Here is a 21,538-nt window from a genome sequence, read left to right as displayed (position 1 = left end):
AGAAGGACCCTCTCCACACCTCTTTCATATTCTACTACACACTCACCTTGTCACAGAGAATCCCTGGGGCAGGTAGTACAAAGTCCTACTGCGCTTCTGTGATTTGGCTGAGTATTCCCAAAGGTCTACATGTTAAAGGCTTGGTCCTCAAGCTACTCAGTACTGGACTGGAACCTCCAAAACCACAGGACATAATAAGCTTTGGCTTTGTAAGCTATGGATGGCAGCCCTCTCCTCACAGTGCTAAAAAACCCAACACTGGATTTGGGACTCCTGCACCTCACCATGGATGTGCAGAGGAAGAGCTGGGCGGATCTGGGGTGCCTGCATCCACCTCCCCGTGTGTATGGAGGACTGTTGATATCTCAGCAAGCAGGGGAGCATCACAGGTTCCAGAGGCCCCACAACCTGCGGTAAGTGCTCAGTGCAATCTGCCCAAACCCCAGACTGTTCGGGACCCTCCAGGCTTCCAGGTGCAATGAAGTGGATAAGTGGGTTTGAGGCATCTACATCTGCCTCCCCATCCTGACTGCGCTTGGAGAACTGTGGAGCTTCCAACAAGCAGGTGGGCGCACAGTGTCCCTGAAGCCCAGCTAAACTGGAACTACGGAGTTCTAAACAGGCAGAAGACGGCCATTGGTTCTACAGGCCCAATGGCTTGGGGTACCGGGGTGCCAGAGTCTCAGGAGCTGCGAACATAGAAGGGGATTTCCAACAGACCCTGAGGAAGCTTTCAAATAACACTTGAAACACAGAAATATAGGAAAATGACAAAACGAAAGACCAAATTACAACCTCAAACCTCCAGCCCATCTCAAGAAACCCTAGGAGCAATGTATATAGAAGAAAATATATGCAATTCACCTCAAATAGCAGACACAATAGCTACTGAAATTAACGAGCAACTCCAGGAAGCTTTAAAGGAATTCAAACTTGAAATAATCTCTCAGGTAAAAGAAGAAATGATAAAAGAAATGGAAGAGATTCTGAATATATCTAAAGAAAACACAGTTAAAAAATTGGAGAAACTAAACAAAAAGATAGAATCCCTAGATGAGCAATATAAGAAACAAACAGAATACATAATGTAAATGCACAGAGATATACAGGAAATTAAAAAACTCCACTGAAAGTTGTAAAAACTGCCTCCATGAAAGTGAAGACAGAATTTCAGACCTTGAAGACAGGATTGCAGCTAGTGAACAGGAAAGGAAAGATCTTTTAAAAATAACAAAGAATCAGGAAACAGCAAGTCAACAACTGCAAGACGATGCAAAGAAAAATAACATAAGAATGATAGGGATTAATGAAAAAGAAGGAGACAACATAAAGGATTTCAAGAAGATATTTAGAGAATAGCTGAAAATTTCCAAAGCATGAGATCAGAAACCGACATCAGGATCAATGAAGCATATAGAACTCCAAATAGTCATAACCAAAATAAAACTACACCCAGACATATAATAATCACCATCCCAGAAATCCAACACAAAAACAGATTATTAAAAGCTGTCAGAGAGAAAAGACAGATCACTTATAAAGGAAAACCTATCAGAATCACAGCAGACTTCTCAGCACAAACAATAAAGTCAAGAAGAGCATGGAGTGAAGTATTCCAGATCCTAAAGCAAAATGATTTCCAACCTAGACTGATGTATTCTGCAAAACTATCATTCAATATTGATGGTGAAATATGATACTTCCATGACAAAGAACAGCTGAAGAACTTCATGAACACCAAACCAACCCTGCAAAAAATATTGAAAGACAGTTTAGATACACAAAGGAAAAAACCACTAAGCAAAGCAGATAATTAAACAGAACAGAAAGATAAAGATGCAACAGCAGAGAGATAACATGTCAACAAAAAACCAGCATTTAACAGTAATAACCATTAATGCAAATGCTCTCAATGCACCAATCAAAAGAAACAGACTAGCAGAATGGATCAAGAGACAAAATCCAACCATATGCTGTTTACAGGAAACCCATCTAACCCAGAAGGATACTCACAGACTGAAAGTGGAAAGTATGAAGTATGGAAAACAATACTTCATGCAGGAGGAATCCAAAAACAAGCAGGAGTAGACAACGTGAACTTTAAACCAACAATGACCATAAAGGACAAAGAAGGTCACTACATACTCATTAGGGGAAAACTCCAAGAGGAAGAGATAACTATCTTAAATATATATGCACCAAACTCCAGAGCACCCAGTTATATAAAACAACTATTAACAGAAATGAAAACTCAAATTATCACTAACACAATTGTAACAGGAGACCTTAATACGCCATTGACACCAAGGGACAGATCAACCAGACAGAAAATGAGCAAAGAAATAACAGAACTGAATCACACCTGCGAACAAATGGATTTGATAGACATATACAGAACGTTCCACCCAACAACATCAGAATACACATTCTTCTTAGCAGTACATGGATCATTCTCTAAAATAGACCATATATTAGCTCAAAGAACACATTTAAAGAAATGCAAAAGAATTGAAATCATCCCTTGCATGTTATCGGATCATAGGGCTCTAAAATTAGAAATTAATGATAAAAGATACTCCAAAAATCCCACAAACACATGGAAACTGAATAACACACTCTTGAGTAATCAGTGGGTCACAGAAGAAATTAAACAGTACCTAAAAGAAAATGAAAATGCAGATACAACTTACCGGAATTTGTGGGATGCAATGAAAGCCGTCCTCAGAGGAAAATTTATTGCACTGAATTCCCATATCAGGAAAACAGAATGAATACAAATAAATAACTTGATGCTACACCTCAAACAGCAAGAAAAAGAAGAGCAAGTAAAGCCCAAAGCCAAAAGAAGAGAGGAAATTATAAAAATCAGAGCAGAAATCAATGCAATAGAGACTAAGAAAACAATCCAAAGAATCAACGAATCAAAGAGTTGGTTCTTTGAAAGAATAAATAAAATCGATAAGCCTCTAGCCAACCTTGTTTAATAAAGGGAAGAAAAAGCTCAAATTCATGCAATAAGAAATGAAAAAGGTGAAATCACTACAGAGTCTACAGAAATACAGAAGATCATCAACACCTATTTCGAAAACCTGTACTCTCAAAGGTTTGATAACACAGAAGAAACAGATAGATTCTTAGAAACATATGAAGTGCCAAAGCTAGATCAAGAGGATGTAAAACTGTTGAATAACCCAATCTCTGTTAATGAAATTGAAAATGTAATTAAGTCCTTACCTACAAAGAAGAGCCCAGGCCCAGATGGATTCACTGCAGAATTCTACAAGAAATACAAAGAAGACCTAATGCCGACACTCCTCAAACTATTCAATGAAATTGAAAGGGAAGCAATCCTTCCTAAGTCATTCCTTGAAGCAAATATTACTCTAGTACCAAAACCTGAGAAAGACCCAACTAAAAAAGAGAACTACAGACCGATCTCCCTAATGAACACAGATGCAAAAATCCTCAATAAAATATTGGCAAATAGGATGCAGCAAATCATCAAGAAGATTATACACCATGACCAAGTGGGATTCATCCCAGGAGTGCAAGGATAGTTCAACATACGTAAATCAATAAATATAATCCACCATATCAATAAAGCCAAAGTAAGAATCACATGATCATTTCTATAGATGCAGAAAAAGCTTTCAATAAGGTCCAACATTTATTCCTGATAAGAACTTTACAGAAAATTGGAACAGATGGTCTTTACCTCAATATAATAAAGGCTATTTATGACAAACCAATAGCCAGCCTCATACTAAATGGCCAAAAATTGAAAGCCTTTACTTTAAAATCAGGCACAACACAAGGATGTCCTTTATCACCACTCCTATTTAATATAGTCCTGGAAGTACTAGCCAGAGCAATGAGGCAAGAGAGAGAAATAAAAGGGGTAAAGATAGGAAAAGAAGAAGTTAAATTATCATTGTTTGCAGATGACATGATACTCTACATAGAAGACCCCCTAAACTCCACTGAAAGACTCTTAGATACAATAAATAAATTGAGTAATGTAGCTGGATACAAAATCAATACTCAGAAATCAATAGCATTCTTATACACTAACAACAAAATCACAGAGAGGGAAATAAGAGAAACCACACTCTTCACATTAGCAAGCAAAAAAATGAAATATTTAGGAATTACTCTTACGAAAGAAGTGAAAGACCTATACAGGGAAAATTATAATACAGTGCAAAAAGAAATTGAAGATGATCTCAGGAAATGGAAAGACATCCCTTGCTCATGGATAGGATGAACAAACATTGTGAAAATGGCCATCCTCCCAAAACTGGTATATAGATTCAATGCAATCCCAATAAAAATACCATCAACATACCTTATAGATCTAGAGAAACCACTCCTAAAATCCATTTGGAACCAGAAGAGACCTAGAATAGCAAAGGCAATTCTAAGCAGCAAAGGCAAGGCAGGAGGCATCACAATCCCTGACTTGAAGTTATACTACAAAGCAACAGTAGTAAAATCAACATGGTATTGGAATCAAAACAGAGCCGAAGACCAGTGGAATAGATTAGAAGATACAACCACAACTACAAACACACTCAACCACCTTATCTTTGATAAAGGAGCCAAGCAGGTTCACTGGAAGAACGACAGTCTCTTTAATAAATGGTGCTGGAAAAACTGGCTCTCCATTTGCCAAAAACTAAAGCTAGACCCATGTCTATTACCATGTACTAAATTAAAATCTAAATGGGTCAAAGATCTGAATATTAAAACAGAAACACTAAATTGGAAACACTATTGGAAGACAAATTAGGTAGAAACCTTGAAGACACAGAATTCATGAACAGGACTCAAACCGCATGGGAAATACTTCCCAGAATCAATAACTGGGACCACTTCTTATTAAAAAGTTTCTGCATGTCAAAAGAAATCTCCAGAATAGTGAAAAGAAAACCCACAAACTGGGAAAAGATTTTAGTGAACTCTCTCTCAGACAAGGGACTCTTGTCTAAAACATATAAAGAATTAAAAAAACTCAGACCCCCAAAATTCAAAGATCCAATCCAAAAATGGGCATCTGAGATGAATACGCACTTCTCAGATTAAGAAATACAAATGACAAATAAATACATGAAAAAATGTTCATTATCATTGGTCATTAGAGAAATGCAAATTAAAACCACACTGAGATACCATCTCACTCCTGAAAGAATGGCCAGGATCAAGAAAACCAACAACAACAAACGCTGGAGAGGCTGTGGGGAAAAAGGAACTCTCCTACACTGTTGGTGAGAGTGTAGACTGGTACAACCTTTGTGGAGGTCAGTCTGGAGATTTCTCAAAAAGCTGGGATTGGAAGTCCCATTTATTCCAGCTATTCCACTTCTAGGCATATTCCCAGAAGAACTGAAAGCATCATACCACAGTGATATATGTGCACCTATGTTTATAGCAGCACAATTTGTAATCGCCAGATCTTGGAAACAACCCAAGTGTCCATGAACTGAGGAATGGATAAAAAAGTTGTGGTATTTCTATACAATGGAGTATTACTCAGCTATGAAGAAGGATCACATTGAGATATTTATCAATAAATGGGCGCAGCCTGAGACCATACTCATAAGTGAAATAAATCAATCTCGCATGTGTGAATACCGAATAGTTTCCCTAATGTAAGTGATGATTCCCCATTATGTGGCCTTGAAGCCTTATAAAGTTTTCACTTATTAATTGGAAAGGCTTTATTCTGGGCTTCTTGATATGGAAATATTTGAAGCTATAGTATATGAAGTTTTATTCAAATATTTCAAGGAAAAAGACACTATGGTAACTACTATTAAAGTCGGGTTATTTGGTGGTGAAGCACTAGGTTGCCGAAACAGTCATGCTTTGACCTGTATTGTTATATTGTTATGTCCTCTTTTATCTCAATCTCTCCCTTATTTATTAAAAAAATTAGTTATTTTTTATGGTTTTTTTTAATTAAGGGGAAAAATTTTAAAAATTAGCAGGATATATTAAAGTAACTTTTTTTGATTTCCTATTAACTTGTTTTGAAGTCTTGTAATACTCCCACTATCTTGTTTTGACTGATTAGACTCTGTTCCATTCTGTATGATAGTATCAAGTTTGAGGGTATAGGCAACTAGTTTGAAGGCAGTAAGATCCACTAAGATGCCCATTCTGGTTTGACTATTGTCTCCTTTGGAATTCCTGTAATGTTTACAATGCTTAAGTTTTATTGGTCTTGTTCTCTACTGTTTTGTTCAACTTTATAATACCTAATGAGATAGACAATTCTTTTTAAGGAAACAAGAGAGATTATGGTAACCACTGTTGATAACCTTGTACTCTGTTTTACATCATGTGCTATGTCTATCCTTGGTTTTGACTGACAGCTTTGTTTTGCCATATTTGACATTATTCTCTCCCCCCCCCCCAAAAAAGTAATAATAACTAAGGAGTAATAAAACCCAAAATGTGTAAATTTTGTTGTAAAAAAGAAAGGGAAAAAAAGTGCTCTAAAGGATACAACAGCAAGTGTGTTTAGGTGTGTTAAATAGCTGACCAAATTAATGTTTTTGGTTGGATCATTGAACACAACTGTTTGCAGTCTCACTGTTTGAATGTCCACTTTGTATGCTTTGGTACTGTGACTTGAGCAACTATCTCTAAGATGATAATATGTAATCTATTAACTGGTGATTTCTTACTATTTTTTTTTTTGTAGTTCTGTATTACTTGTACCCTTACACCGCTTTGTTTTGTTTTGTTTTTTTCTCTTTTTCCTTTTAAATAAAATAAAATTTAAAAAAAAAAACCAACACTGATACACTTCCTGCCCCTTTGCTGCATGTTCAACTAAGGGCAGCCTTTATACCTTCGTAGATAAGCATCATCTCCCTGGTTATTTCTTCCAGTGCAGAATGTGAAAACCTGCAGAGTACAATTTAACAGGCTATAGGGTCCCCTGGATCCTCCAAATCCTTAAAAAGCAAGTCTTAAGAGAGAAGCTCCACACTGGATATGTGCCCTGAAACTTCTGAGGCAATGTGTCTGGTCAGAGTGATGCTAAGGGTGAGATTGGCTCAGTCAAAGCTCTCTCTAGTTCTCTCCCTCATCCTTGGAAGGATTCCAGCCCTCAAGTGTACCTCAGAATTCCTATTTTCCCCAGCCTGAGAAGGAAGACAATCACAGCTTGGAAAGACAGAAGAGATCTTTGGGGGCCTCCTCTGAGTCCATGAGCCTACTCCTTTCTCCCACATCATTTTGTAGCCCTTTGCCCAAGGCCACCCCATCTTAGTGCAGTCTAAAGACTTCACCTTCCCAATGACATGAGACATCTCCATTGTGACATATTGAAGGAAGTGGCTAAAGAAGGAGATCAATCACATGTGTGGGGCTAAAGCAAGGCCACCCCTGGAAACATGAAGAGACCAAAGTGAGCCACATAAACAAAGTGTTTTAGCTCCAAAAACGCAAGGTGGCCTGGTCAGCCAAGCAAACAAGTCGCTGGGCAAAGGGGTTGAAACTGGTATCAACCTCCTGAGTGTATAAATAAACATGCTACAGTGGTTGAGCAGTTCCTTTTCCCCCATCCAGAGGGCTCCATGTGACCTCAGCTTTCGTCTCCTTTATCTTCCCATCCTCTCACTGTCCCCCTTTCCCCTCAACATCAAGAACTGCACTGGTACTCAGTAAAAGACCTCACCTTCCCGATTACATAAGACATCTGCACTGGGACATATCAGGCTTCCCTACCTCTCAAAAGAAGGAAAAGAGGGAGCTGCAATTATTTCCTAATCCAGGGTCTACAGGGCCAAAAATTGTAAATGCAAGGATTCCTAGAGCTCTAGTGCGGTGCCCGCTCCCTGCCCTTGAACTTCACTCTGTCGTATTTACTCTACAATAAACCTTTCCAGCGGCCCTGGTTGAAATCTGCTCCCTGAGTTCTGTGTGCTATCAGTTAAGTCTATTCCTCCCACCAGTTCTCCATGGAAATGGAAACAGCTAGCTACCAGCATCCCTCCAGATTCACAAGCCATGGCTGGGGATTCATTAACTTTCCATGGGGAGCCGGTTATTTGGAGAAAACATGATTTACCACGTGGTGCATAAAAGTGGACTCGACCAAAATTGCCTCCCAAACAATTGTTGGGTCATAAGAAACCAGTTCCCTATGGCAGTACATTGCCTTTCATCCCTTAAAAGGAAGCTTTTTGAGCAACACACTTTCTCTTCTGCAGTTTCATGATCACATTTATTCCACATGAGCGCTGCTCCTTGAGAGAGAATGTGCACTGATGTACAGAGCTCTACTTGGTTCAAGCTTCACCAAAGAGACATGCCATCCAGAACAAAGAGAATGCAACCTCCATATTTCAGCCCTCCCCAACTCATTCAGACATCTTTCAGGAATGTGATTTCTTTCTCCTCAAATGCAAAGGTATCAAATTACACATTGAAGTTTACCACTGAGTGTTATCCTGAGTGAGCCCAGTGAAACAAAACCTAAGAGAAACACTTCACAGCTGCCTTAAAATGAGAAACTACATGACCACTGAGGCTGAGGCTCACCCCTTTCGGCATGCACAGCCAAGAAGCTCTCCTTAAACCCAGAAATCGATGACGTCACTCATCAAGAGTGAGTTAAGGTTCAGGAAGACTAAGAAGCTTGCCCAAGGTCACGCAGCTCCATACTAGCACACCCAGGTTTGGTCCAGCTCTGCTGCTATCTAGCAATTTTCAATTCTGTATAAGTCATTTACATGCCCACTTGCTTCTTGGCTGTAAAGAGAAGCAGTTGGACCAGATATGTTGTGTAAACGTGTCACTGAGTCATTGTGGTTTAAGGATAGGAGATCGTCTATGAGACTGGTTCCAATGTTCAGAATGATACTGAATAGTTCATTTACTTTCACTGTGCATGCAAAGTGGGAGAGAATTATATACATGCCTAGTGTAACCTTCATAGAAATGTCGTGAAAATTAAACTAGATGGTCGCTTGGTAAGCACCTTGAACATAATAAGGGCTTAATAAGTACTAGGCATTATAATCATCTCGAGTCTTTTCCAGATTTAATTATTCTAGTAATAATTATTCTATTCTATATATCATTCTAGGAATCTAACAAGCAATAATGACTATCTTTTTTTTTTCTTCTTAATGGTAGCAGTTCTCCCTAGTAGTTTTACTCCTGATTTAGATACAAATCAACATCAGAACCAGAGCAAAAAAGACAATTACTGACTTGGAGAGTGACTTAAAGAATTTGGAGAAAAATAAAGAGATTCCAATTGGAATCATTTAAGGGGAACTGATTCATACTTTCAAGACCCTGCTAATGAGAAAATAATAACCTGTGAATATATTCCTTAATATGTTTAAAATATACATGTCCTGTATCCCAGGAATCACTCTTACTGGAACACTCACTTTGAGAAACAATTATATCTTGTGTAAGCCCGTCACTGTAGCATTATATATTGCAGTGCACATACAATACACACACACAAACGTCAGCACAGAAGACTGGAAAAACAGGTTAGGAGCACCAGAGACCTGGTCAATCAATTCAGCGCCAGTTTTCTTCTTCCAGATATTCACTCACAGCATTCAGTGCTGGATTACAGAAGTGTTATGATTTGGATTTGAAATGTCCTCTAAAGTTTAACACTGCTGGCTGATGGGCTTTTGAAGAAGTGACTTCATCAAGTGGAGCAATCCACTGTTGAGACTGTAAGCTTATGGCTTACTGGAAGGTGAAGGAGATAGAAGTGGGGCCTACTTAAAGAGATGTGGATGATGGGAACTGACCTTAGGGAATCCACCTGACCCCTGACTTTCTTCTCTGGCTTTCTCACTATGCTTTCTGACAGCCATGAGGCATGCAGCTTTCCTCTGCCATCATTGTTCTCAAAATCAATGGAGCCAGCCATGGTCAGAAATCTCTGAGACGCCAAGCCAAAAAGAACCCTTCCTCCATTAAACTCTCAGGTATTTTGTCACAGTAACAGAAAGCTGACTAACAGGAAGCAATGTCTTTAGGAGATCTGGCACCATCATATCTTGCCTGTTCTTATACTTCGTATGTATATAAGGAAACAACATTCTTCAAAGACACATGCTTGGGGGACATAGCAGTGATCTCTGGGAAGCCAAAAGGATAGGAAAGGAAACTTTGTGTTTCTTCAACATTATATCTGAAAATTTAAAACCTCACATGGTAGCTATAGGTGATGACACCAAACTGCAATTAGACCAAGACTTCTGGGTCTCAACACTTCTGACACCTTGTGCATTCTTTGCTTCTGAAGCATCCTGTCCTGTGCATCACAGGCCTCTACCCACTAGACACAGCTGAGACAACCGAAAATCACAACTGTGCCCTGGGGGAAAAACTGCTTCCCATGAGACTTATTTTCTGATAAATATACACACATAACTTCTAGAATCCTTTTTACCTACCAACTATGTAAAACTATTTCAAATCCCCATAGTTAAGTAAACATGCTAATCTACGGTGTCATGGAAGTTTTAAAGAAAGTGCATCTTACATGTTCATGCTTTGATGCTTCAGAATTCGTTCTTATAGGTCCTAACGACTTACACTTTATCTCTTTTCACTGGTTTGCTTTTTTTTATCATTTGTATCTGAATCCTGAAATAGTATTGACTGATAAAAACAAACTCTGAACAAGAAACCCACATGTCTGGCCAGAAGCAGAAAGACACCAAAGAATAGGGTTCTTTGATCTTCACATCTATGTACCTCTTGCAGGAATGCTGAAAAACAAGATACTTCACCAATCATTTATGAGTGGACATTTAAAATGTTTCTGTCTTACAGTGCACAGATACTAATTTGTTTAAATAAAACTGTTTCAGCAGGGCCCTGGTATAACTTCAGAGATACAGTACTTGCTTAGCATATACAGGGCCCTGAGTTTGATCCCCAGGACTGCAAAGACAAACAAAAAACAGAAACAAACTATTTTAGCAGCCTTTAAATTCAAGATCTAAGTAACATATACATTTTATTCCCATAATTATCCTGTTAAAAATACAGTATATAAACTATGCAGGGTGTCTCTGTCTTATGCAGGCTCATGTCCATGTTATATTCCACCTAAATACACACACAAAAAGACCCATTGGAAGCAAATTATTCATTGAAGCCAGTAATTTATTTCATTCTTGTTTTGTTCTTGACTTGTGTTTTAATTTCAGAATTCTAGCCTAAAGAAAATTATATTTTATACTGTAAAATGTATAATTAATTGCATCATCATATTTCTTTGCCATATGAATATCTATACATACTGCAATTTAATTTTTTAAAGTTTCCTGTAGTATAAGGCTCTATGCTTGAAAAATGATTTCCTGGAATGCCTTATTATTACAATTATAATACAGAAGACATAGCAACCACTAATAATACTTCATATAATTATTAAGCATTAAAAAGTTAAATACTCGGCTGGAGATTTAGCTCAGTGGCATAAATGCCTGCGTGGCAAGCATGAGGTCATAAGTTTCATCCCCAGTACCAAAAATAAATAAATAAATAAAAAGTTAAATACTCTTAGAAATGCTTATGTTAATGGGTGGGCCTTTCTTACTTTTTAATTCTTTCACACACTTCTTAATAATTATTAAGTAGACATTATTAGAATAAGTCAGGTTAACTATTTTTCTTTGGGTTCTTTTCTCTTTATAAACATAAGAAAACAAAATATGTTTGTGAAAATGAAAGGTGGGAGAAAGAGGAAAATGAAGTGTTCTAATATTGTCATTCTGTCCTTTCAACTTTTATTAAGTTACCAGCTCCAGATCCCAAAGTAGTCACTCATGGAAAATTACTTTAAGGATCTCACCACTGACAATCTGATTAGAGTCATCTTTAAAAATAAGGATAGTAGCTACATTGCTAAAGGATCTACATCCAGTGCTTAGTAATTAGGGTTCTTCCCCTTATTTCCCCACACCAACACCAAAGTACCAACGAGCCCTCCATTCAAGCTTGGAGATGCTGCTAGCTAGAGACAAGGTAACAAGAGACAGCCTTTCTCTTTTGGGAGAGAAGGAATCTGTCCAAGGAAAGGGAGGAAAAGAGGACTACTTCTGGGGCATCCTTAGATACAGCAGCACTAGGAAGAAAACACAGGTGTGATGGCTTCGATCTAAAACCTCAAGTGTCTGGAAGGTGTCTCAAGTTCTGAAAGGCCATAGTAGCTGACTTGCTGGTAGGAGGTAAGGCCTGGCTGGAAGTCTCAGGTCACTGCAGATGCAGTCCAGAAGGGTACTTCACCCTTGCTAATTCCTCCCTTGATGCACTACTTCCTGCTGGACTTGAGGAGAGAAGCCTTCCTCCACCCAGGCCCTTCCACCACGCTGCCACCCATGCAAAGCCTGAAACTTCCAAAACGCAAGCCAAAATAAACTTCTCTTCTTTTCAGTTGGTGTCAGATACTGCATTCCAGCTGTGAGAAAGTAAAACAACCCAGAAAGCTAGGACCTAGACACTGATTAACTCTAGCCATCAGCACAGATGGGTCAGGCTGCAAAGCCTCCGTGTTCTCCAAGATAGGCCCTCGTCTGATAGCTGCCCATGGGGATGACCTCAGCGAGGTACCCCCTTCAAAAAGATTTTCCAGTCATAGGCCTATAAGACAGCACAAAGGAATCAAACTTCTATCAACTAAAAGGAAAAATCATGTATTACGTGCCTTTCAATATCACCAAAATGACAGGAATACACAGCATCACTGTGACAGATTTATAATGACATCTGAATTAATCAAGCCCAGGTCTGACTCCAAGTTTACAGGAGACAGAGGGGACTCAGGATAAAGTTATATGACACAAGCAAGCAGTAGGCCAAACTCCCAACATCCTGGAAACAAATGACAAACCCAGTTTTACCAACAAATTACTATCTTGAAAAAAATGGGACCACTGAAAAATAAGACTTAAAAGGCAACAAATTCAGCATGAAAATTTTGTTTGGATCCCAATTCTACCAAAACAATCTTAAAAGACACTTTTGGGGAAAAAAAGGAAACTTGAACATAGACTAAAGTATTGGTTTTCAATAAGAAATTACTGTTAATTTTAGTAAATGTAGTAACAATATTGGTGATTCTCATTTTTTTTAAGTCATTCAGTTAAAGATGTACACTGAAGTTACAGGCAAAATTACATATCGAATTCAATGGTACAAAATACTCCAATTTCCCAGAAGCCTGGAATAAGACAAATGAAATGAGATTAGCAAAATGTGAATCCTGATTTAAGCTGGGGGGTGGGTACCTGAGATGTACATAGGTTTCCAGTTTTTTTACATGTTTGAAAATGCCTATAATAAAAAGTCCTTTAGTAAGAAACAAGAGGAAGGCCGGGGATTTAGCTCAGCGGCATAAACGCCCTTGCAAGAGCGCAGTCCTGAGTTCAATCCCTGGAACCAAAAAAAAAAAGAAAGAAAGAAAGAAGGAAAGAAACAAGAGGGGAGGGAGTAATATTTAATTCATGCTGTGTATCCCCCAGGCCCTTGCTGGGTCCTGAGGCAGCTACCCACAAGCTTCCTCTTTCACCATCTAAGGAGAAGCAGGCATTCGATAAGCTGGGAAATGAATATGGGAAACCACAAGCACTTGGGAGAATCCAGAGTTGTATCTAGATTACACTTCAAAATAAATGTATCTCCACTGACACTTCTAAATGCAACTTACCCCTGCGGCAAAACCAAGGCTTCCATCCAAGATCCGCCTCTGAAAACGAAAAGAAGGTGCTTCAGTTTTTGGGGGACAGCAGCATGATGTGCCCCAGGCCAAGAGAGCAACTGGTCCACTGAATCCCAAGAGAGCCACAAGTCCACTCCTTAGCTGGGACCTCCTGAGTTTACAAAACAGGCCATGAACCAAGGGAAAAGAAATTTTAAAATGTCCCATCCCTCCCAGAACTGGTCAGAAGTATCCCATCCTGTAGCGGCAGGGGTACAAAGGCCCACAGAAGGTTTCTTATTCAGCTCCCCCTGCAAATCACCACTATGAACTTCAGTAAGTAGCCGCTCTAAGAAATGGAAATTACCAAAGGTCAGGGAGATACAGGCAAACAACAGCCCCTCTCATACATCAGGGTACAAACCAGCATGACCGCGCTAGAAAACTTTTAGATGGCACCGGAGACAAGTGACTGCACCTCCTGCTACTCCTGAGTAATAACTAACAAAACACACACTCACACTCACCACACACATTTGCAAAAACGTTCACAGCAGTACGGCATGTGAGACACCAAAACCAAAAACTGTCAAATTCCCCAGATGAAGAACAGATACAGCAGTTAGGATACATTCATACAACAGAAGATCACAGGACAATGAGAAAACGTTTGCATACACTGTGTGCATTTATAACTATATATATAAAATAGGCCAGGACATAAAGCAAACTGGGAAACAAACAGAATGAACTCACACACACATGGACCAGCGCCTACTGTATAAAGATTAGTCCATTTAAATAAAACACCAAACTAGGAAAAACCACGCATGCTGTGAGACATACCTGTGGAGTGGAGGTGGTGGGGAGAGGGGGCAGTCTGGAAGGAGACATGAAGGGGCTGTAAGAGGCTGGTACTTGATCTGGGCACAGTTTCATGTTATTTATGAAAAGTGATCAGCTGTGAGCTTATAAAATGTGCACTTTTCTGTACAAGTCTTCTATCCTAGTAACAAGAGGTTTGTGCCCATCCATAGATGAGTGGATACACAAAACATGGTATGCACGTACAATGGAATATTCCTCGGCCTTTAAAAAAAAAAAAAAAAAAAAAGAGGGGCTGGGGATTTAGCTCAGCGGCAGAAGCATCTGCCTGGCAAGCATGAGGTTGTGAGTTTGATCCCTAGTACCAGAAAAAAAAAAAGAAAAAGAAACTGGCATGTGGGACACCATGGCTGAGCCTTGAGGGCATTACACTAAGAGAAATACACCATCTATGTTCACAGTTCTTTTCTATCAAGAACTCTGCATCATTCCTCCTCACCAAGCCCTGTCACCTACCACTCCACTTTCTATTTCTATGAAATTGCCATCTGTAAGTGTCTTGGACCCAGTGATTCCAGCTTGTGCGATTTGTGTTCCATGTCTCTGATGGCTTGGTTCCAAGCCTCCCCCAGGAGGTTGGGAGGCAGTGTAGGAAGCAAGATCTTATTGCTGAAATCAATACCGGCTGGACTGGTCCCTAACACAAGAGGGCCTGACCTGCCAACTTCCTAATGTGCCTGTTTCTAGATCAGTCTCACAGTAAGTTTAAATAGATCTTAAGATACCTCATGTGCATTCTGTCAAGACACCATGGGAGGTTCTGAGTCTGGGGTTGGGGGAGGCCAGGCTTGAGGAAAGTCTTTAGGCAAGAGACGTGGGTGTGGGCTGTGCAGGTGTATACTGTGCAGGGAGGCTGGGTTGGGTATATAGAAGAGGCATACGGACTTAGGGGTCTGGGGCATGGAGAAGAGAGAGCTGAGGGGTGTATAAAGGGTTTGGGGCTAGTCTGCAGGGGCCTAAGAGTGAGCAAGGATGCAGAGAGGGTCTGAGCCTATAGGATACATGGAAGACACAGGGGCATGGGGTGGGAGGTGTTGCGTATGGGGGAGCATGGGAAGGCAGCCACCTATATTCATCCCAAAGGTGAAGATACCTGGGCATGGCATTGAGAAATGTGGGTTCTGCAGAGACATGGGCAGGTGGCCTGTTATCCGAGGGAAAGGAATACAAAGTCCTAGGACTGGGATAAAAGAGAAAGGCAGCAGATCCTTTGCTTCCCCCAAGGTCTCTTTAATCATCCCAGCTAAGCCAAGGCCACAGGGGAGGACAGCTGTATCTGAAATTCAATCTTCATAGTGTCCCCTACTCCAGACCCAAAAGAAAAGAGATGGAAGCTACACGTCAGGTTGGGTTCCTCACCCCCAAACCCTTCAAACTAGGCTGTCAGAGGCAGGAAAGAAGATAATGCATGGTGTCTGTACCTGTTCTCCTGGCTGGGGAGGGAGCTGGGCACAAAATAAGAAGACAGAGGGAAACTTAACCACCCTGCACAGGCAGGCAGGGTCATAAAAGAGCCTACTAACCAGCAGAACCAAAGCAAGGCAACTCACCTGTCCACTAGAGAATACGAACACGAGGGCTGCCCCAGCTGCCGTCATCCCCCAGGTGAAGAAGGTCCCCAGCAAGGCCTGGAACACAGTGCTGTGGCCTTGCAGCATGATGGATATAGCTGTGTGCAGAGGAGCAAAGGGTCAGCCACCACAGGTCCCTTTTGGTGACACTTGTTCTTCTGTGTCCTACTCCCGTTTAAGTTGTCTCTATCTGGAGTGGTGGCATGCACCCTTCTGCCATACCAACCCAAGGGCCCTCAACAGCCCAGCACACAGGTTACAGTGTGTTACAGTGTTGCATCCCAACACTGAGAAGTATCTAACTCTAAAAAGCAGTATGGGACATGCAGGGAGCCTCACAAGATGCTGCAACATTGAGAGCTAGTTCCAGAGAAGTACAAAGACTGCTGGTAGTGTGGCCAGGAGGAAGGGTTCCAAGATCTGACACATCCAGGGGCTTATCTCAGGCTCATCCTGAAGATTTCACCTGCCCCTGCCCATCATTTGTTCTCTCCTCCAGAGACAAGTAACTAGCTCAGGTTCCCTTTAAACTTCTCCATCTAATTCTTAATCAGAGCTCTCAATCCCTGAACTGTTACAGGGGAAATTCCACCCAATGACCTTCCATTCCCCCATAGACTCGTCAAGCCCATGCCTGTTACACTCTGCACAGTCATCCAGCGCAACCAAATTCTTTATGGCATCTTGAAGAATCTCCAGCCTGTCCTTTCTCCAGGCCTCTGTTCAAACGGTTCCTTTCTGGAGCACTTTCCTCCCACACAGCCACCATTAGAGCTCAGACCATCCCCTGCAGCTCACTTGCTGCCAACTTCGTGACAAAGTCGTTCCTGATCCCCTTACTGGGCAGTGGCTCTGAGTGAGCTTCCTTGGTCTTCACGACCTTAGGTGCTAGAGAACAAGGGTGATACCTTTGCACAACCCTCTGAAATAGGGTTTTGTGGTTTCTGAAAAATACTTGCTGAATTGGAAAAGGCCAGCTTACCTGGACAGGACAGTTGGAAAAGACAAGGAAACAGACGCAGAAGCAGCATTTCCCTAGGGTAACCCAGCATGCTGCTGCTGAAACTGGAGTCACACCACTGCCCACCAAGAGAAGGAAGGTAAGCACTCTTCCCTCTTATGGGGCCCAAAACCTCTTGCGCTTAAGTTCTCGTTCTGAAATGACAAGGAACCAGACCTTTCCCCGTGGAAAGTTATAGGCCAAAGGAGCTCACGGGTTGAACAGCTCTGTGCTCTGGTCCCTAGTGCTCAGGGGCTTGCGTCAAAGGCTTCATTCAGCTCCCACTGGCTTCTTATCACCCACAGAGCTGGACACAACCACAAGGGGTTCAGTCTTGCCCAGCCTTAGTACTAAGGAGCCAGCTACCCTGAGACTACAGACCAAGAGTCAATGTGCTGTCCCTGTCGATCCTGGAAACTGTGGCAGTGGGTGACAGGGGCCCTTACACCCAACGGTTCAGCAACATGGCCAACTTCCAACCTAGGAAAGGCTATGATCTCAGACAAACCAAGATAAACCCAGGTGAGACACGGCTCTGCTGTTAGGAAACCTCTGAGACAAAGATGATTTGTTCAGACCGTGGTCCCCATAGTCCAACAGAACTCAGGATGGAGACTACACTAATTAATGAAAAAGATAATTTTTGGGGAGCTGTTCTATTTACAATTGTCATCTTTTTAAAATACTCTAAAAGAGTGGTTTGTGTTTTTTTAACCAAGATACCTGGTTCAAGATACCCCAATTGTTTATTTCTAGCTGCTTGTGGATGAAATTCCAACATTTACTAAGACATAGAGCTATCCTCCTATGATTTATCATTCAAGATGGATCACAATACAAAATACCTTTAGTTCCCCTGGCCCCTTTTAACAGCTACAGAACAAAACAAACAACTCGTTTGACAACTAACCAAAGTCAAAGTGGATTTTGTGAGCTAGTGATCACACAGGAGGGAACAGGAAAATGCTCCTCTAAACCATCCCCACTTACACTTGAGCATCCTGAGAAGTGAAGAGGGGGATAAGGTCACGTCCCTGCCATCCTGAATTTGTCAGGGCCACTGTCAATCCAGCATCCCTTGGAAAATTGTCTCCTATTTGCTGTCAGAAAGCCTCACTCCTCAAAGAGTGGTGCAGGGGCCAAACCTGATCCTTTTTGAGGGCCACCTAGGGAACACAGATCTCAGGTCCCAAGCCAGACTCTGACTCTGAAGACTACATCTGCATCTTACCTAATTCCGTGGGGGATTCTAATGCACAAGAAAGCATGGAAGGCAACTTTTCTGAAACTGAAATGATGTCTACAAGACTACGAGCCTAGATAGTAAGTCATCCTGCCCTGCAGGGGACTGGTACAGCTAGTAAAGAACAGTAGCCCCATACGGGTGTGGTGTGCCAGCACTGTTACCTCCAAAGTCATTCACAGTGTGGGGCTCAGACATCCTCATTAACTGGATATTCACACCATCAGCCCTGAGGAGTTAGCAGGTAAGAAGCTCCTTCAGCCCTCACCAACTTCAAAGAAGCCAGCACCACCCCCAGGTGCAGACACATTCTGCTACAGACGCCTGGGAGGCATTCCTGCAGTCTCCTCTCTATATTTTCCTCCCCTTTTCACACCTGTGGCTCTGCTTCTAAGAGTCAGCTGCAAACATCAGCGAAGTTGCAAGAAGTAGAAACAACGCCTGGGCTGCCCAGGCCTTGGTGAACCTGCATGCACAGTTGCCGCTCACACCAGAGGAAGCCAAGGAAGACTCAGGTTTGGGTGGCTGCGACAGCGGGAAAGTTCTCTTGATACCTTGCTGCTCCAAGTGTGGTCGGAGAAGCAGCAGAGGTTAGACAAGCAGAGTCTCAGGCCTCACCCAAGCCTGCTGAAGGTTACACAGGTTCCCGGTCAAATTTCAGAGCCAGTAGGAGGAGCCACTGGGCTGCTAGCTGTAGTAGCCACCTCTGCTCTCAGGGATCCGGGATCCCCACACACCCACCAGGAAGCAATGAATGAGGAGGATCACGGCTGAGGACTGTAGAAGGCCGCACCTCATTGCGGGCAGTCTCCTTGGAGGGGAGAGGCTGGAAGGGGGTTTCCCCCTCCGCTGCCACCTGCCAAAGCCTCCAGCCTCCCCTCCCTCCAGCCCCCTTCCCTCGTCTCCCCAGGGCCACCCCTCGCCCAGCTCCAGGTGCTGCCCTTAAGTCCCACACTCCTGTCCTGACGGCCCAGACCCCGGGCCTCGGGCCCAATCGCGGGCGCTGAAGGAGAGAAAAGCCGACTCACTGGGGTGCCCTCTGCAGCCCCCACTCCACTTCCATCAGCCCCCGCTCGGCTCGCTCCAACGGCTCCACTCCGGCAGTCACTTCCTGCTTCCCCCTGACGCACGTGGCCGTTCTGCCGCCAGGCCCCGCCCCGCCGCTCCTGGAAAAGCCCGCCGGAAGAATTAATTCTCTGGTTCACAGCCTTCCGCCGGGTCGGGAACGGACCGGAGCGGGCGGAGCAGATCCCTGAGGCGGAGCGCGGAGCTGTCTGAGCGCAGCCGGAGAGCCTGGGCGGGCGGTCTTGGAGAGGGCGCAGACGCCCAGAGAGCCCTAGGTGAGGTCCCTGGTGTTGCTCCGTATCTGGTGAGCGTGGCGTGAGTGAGGAGCAGATGGGGGAGTAGCACATCATTCTCTGGGTCAGTGGTCCTCGAACCACATCGTCCATCAGAATCACCCAGAAGATGTCAAACCCAGGGTGCAGTGTCACTCTAGCTGCGTCTGGGGTTTTCTCTTTTGGACGCAGCCTTGTGGATACTGTCCCAGGGCCACCCTCGAGAGCCACTGCCCTGGGACAAGGGCTTTGCTCCCTCTGGCTTCCATGAGAAGACTAGGGTGGGAGGATGGTGAGATGTAACCAAATCAAAACAAAATACACATAGGATCCTTGGTTAAATTCGAATTTCAAATAAACAACAAGTAATTTACTTTAATATGAGGATGTCCTATGCCATCTCTGGAACAGACCTATGCTGAAGGCGTTGGTGGTGGTAGTGGTGATGATGTTGTTGTTATGTGACCAGCAAACCACACCGAGGTGGCACAGCCCATCAGTGTGGCCCCAGAAACACTGCCCCTCCTGCGCACTACAGAAGCCATGAAATGATTTTGTGTCTTGGACTTGCCACAAAATACTGTGGAAGGGAAACGTGTATGGACTAGAGATTAAACCAAATTGGCCCAATTTATCACTGCGGAAGCCAAGGAAGAGACACAAAAGGATTCATTAAATTTTCCTTAGGATGCCTTCAAATCCTTCTGTCCTAAGTGTTTAAATTTTTCATAATGAAAAGCAGACCAAAAAAATTTGTGAAGAGTTAACCAAATACTCCTCCCACCCCATCTTTTCTTGTTGGCCCTGTGGGAATTCTGCCTCTTGACCTCTGGCCTCCATTCTAGTGATCACCTCCTGCCACCCAACCCTGTTCTGTGCACCAGACTGACCTGCCTAAGGCACAGCAAACTCTGGTCTTGCTTATAGATTTTCAGTAGCGCCTAGTCTCTTTGCATAAAGTTCAAACTTCCCCATCTGCAATTCAAGCTTTTTGGAGTTACAACAGCACTTATACTTTCTTAGATTTCTTTTTTCTCCTCACGTCCTTCAACCAAGCAGGGCTGCACAACTACTACAGTCTTCCCTCTCTGGCACCAACAGATACATCCCCAGATATTATTTCTACTCAATTTCCCTTCACCTCCCACTTCCCCAAATCTAAGCCCCCCCTCTCCCCCAGTCCCTCCAGGCCAACTTTAATACCATCTGCCCTGCACCCTGCCCTGAGCTCATTTCCCACCTGTCTCAGCGCTGGTTAGAAAAGGGTCGCCATCCTCAGAGGTGCACAGAACTTTATCTGGATCCTAAGGACTCCTTCCACAGTGTAGGCTCTCTTGTCGCTACTGCAGCCACACAGACCTAGGGTTTGACCCTTCTCCTCACTAAGCACCCCAGCCAGCACAGCAGTTCATATCATAGCCTATCCCCTAAACACCCTGGGAGGAGGTACAGGGGTAAGTTGGGTGTGGGGAGGGTGGGGAGGTGTCTTAGTTACTTTTACTGGTCGCTGAGACAAAATACCTGATGACCGAAGTTGGGAAAGGAAAGGTTTATTTCTTACAGTTTTTGGAGGTTTCAGTCCACACTCAGTTGGCTCCAAGGCAGGGTGGCAGGGTGACAGGAGGACATTTAACATTTGCTGAGTACACAACCTGGGCCCCACTCTCTACCTTTATATCATCTCCTTATTTACAATTCACAACAATTTTAAAAGGGGTTATGGTTATCTTCACTTTATAGATAAGGAAATTGAGTCTGGCAGGGCACTGTGGGAAGCCAAGCCTAGCTGTCTCTAGGGACAAT

The 21,538-nt window shown here is 42.6% G+C and overlaps 1 protein-coding gene and 1 long non-coding RNA gene across 5 annotated transcripts in view; one reads left to right on the top strand and one right to left on the bottom strand.

Annotated features, from left to right (window-relative positions):
* The window catches only part of Slc39a11 (solute carrier family 39 member 11), a 379,584-nt gene extending 360,009 nt beyond the window's left edge, over positions 1–19,575 (bottom strand). For 2 of the 4 annotated variants that reach the window (XM_003478772.5, XM_013142577.3), the window contains exons 1-3: positions 19,427–19,574; positions 16,135–16,253; positions 13,709–13,747 (exon numbers count right to left, since the gene is read on the bottom strand). In XM_003478772.5, the coding sequence (XP_003478820.2) occupies positions 13,709–13,747; positions 16,135–16,242 (147 nt within the window). In that variant the 5' untranslated portion in view covers positions 16,243–16,253; positions 19,427–19,574. Of the gene's footprint in view, positions 1–13,708; positions 13,748–16,134; positions 16,254–19,426 lie in introns of all 4 variants that reach the window. The other 2 variants (XM_063258751.1, XM_063258748.1) reach the window with 2 other exon arrangements.
* Positions 19,576–19,582: 7 nt separating this feature from the next.
* LOC134478248 (uncharacterized) overlaps positions 19,583–21,538 on the top strand; it is a 40,185-nt gene continuing 38,229 nt past the window's right edge. Inside the window, exon 1 of the long non-coding RNA XR_010050738.1 lies at positions 19,583–19,738. This is a non-coding gene — a long non-coding RNA (uncharacterized LOC134478248). The remainder of the gene's footprint in view (positions 19,739–21,538) is intronic.

Source organism: Cavia porcellus, unplaced genomic scaffold (assembly GCF_034190915.1).
Source record: "Cavia porcellus strain 051 isolate PalLab524CR breed Dunkin Hartley unplaced genomic scaffold, mCavPor4.1 scaffold_12, whole genome shotgun sequence".
Taxonomy (NCBI): Eukaryota; Metazoa; Chordata; class Mammalia; order Rodentia; family Caviidae; genus Cavia; species Cavia porcellus.
Note: the sequence above shows the minus strand (reverse complement) of the source record. Positions and strands in the feature narration are given on the sequence as shown.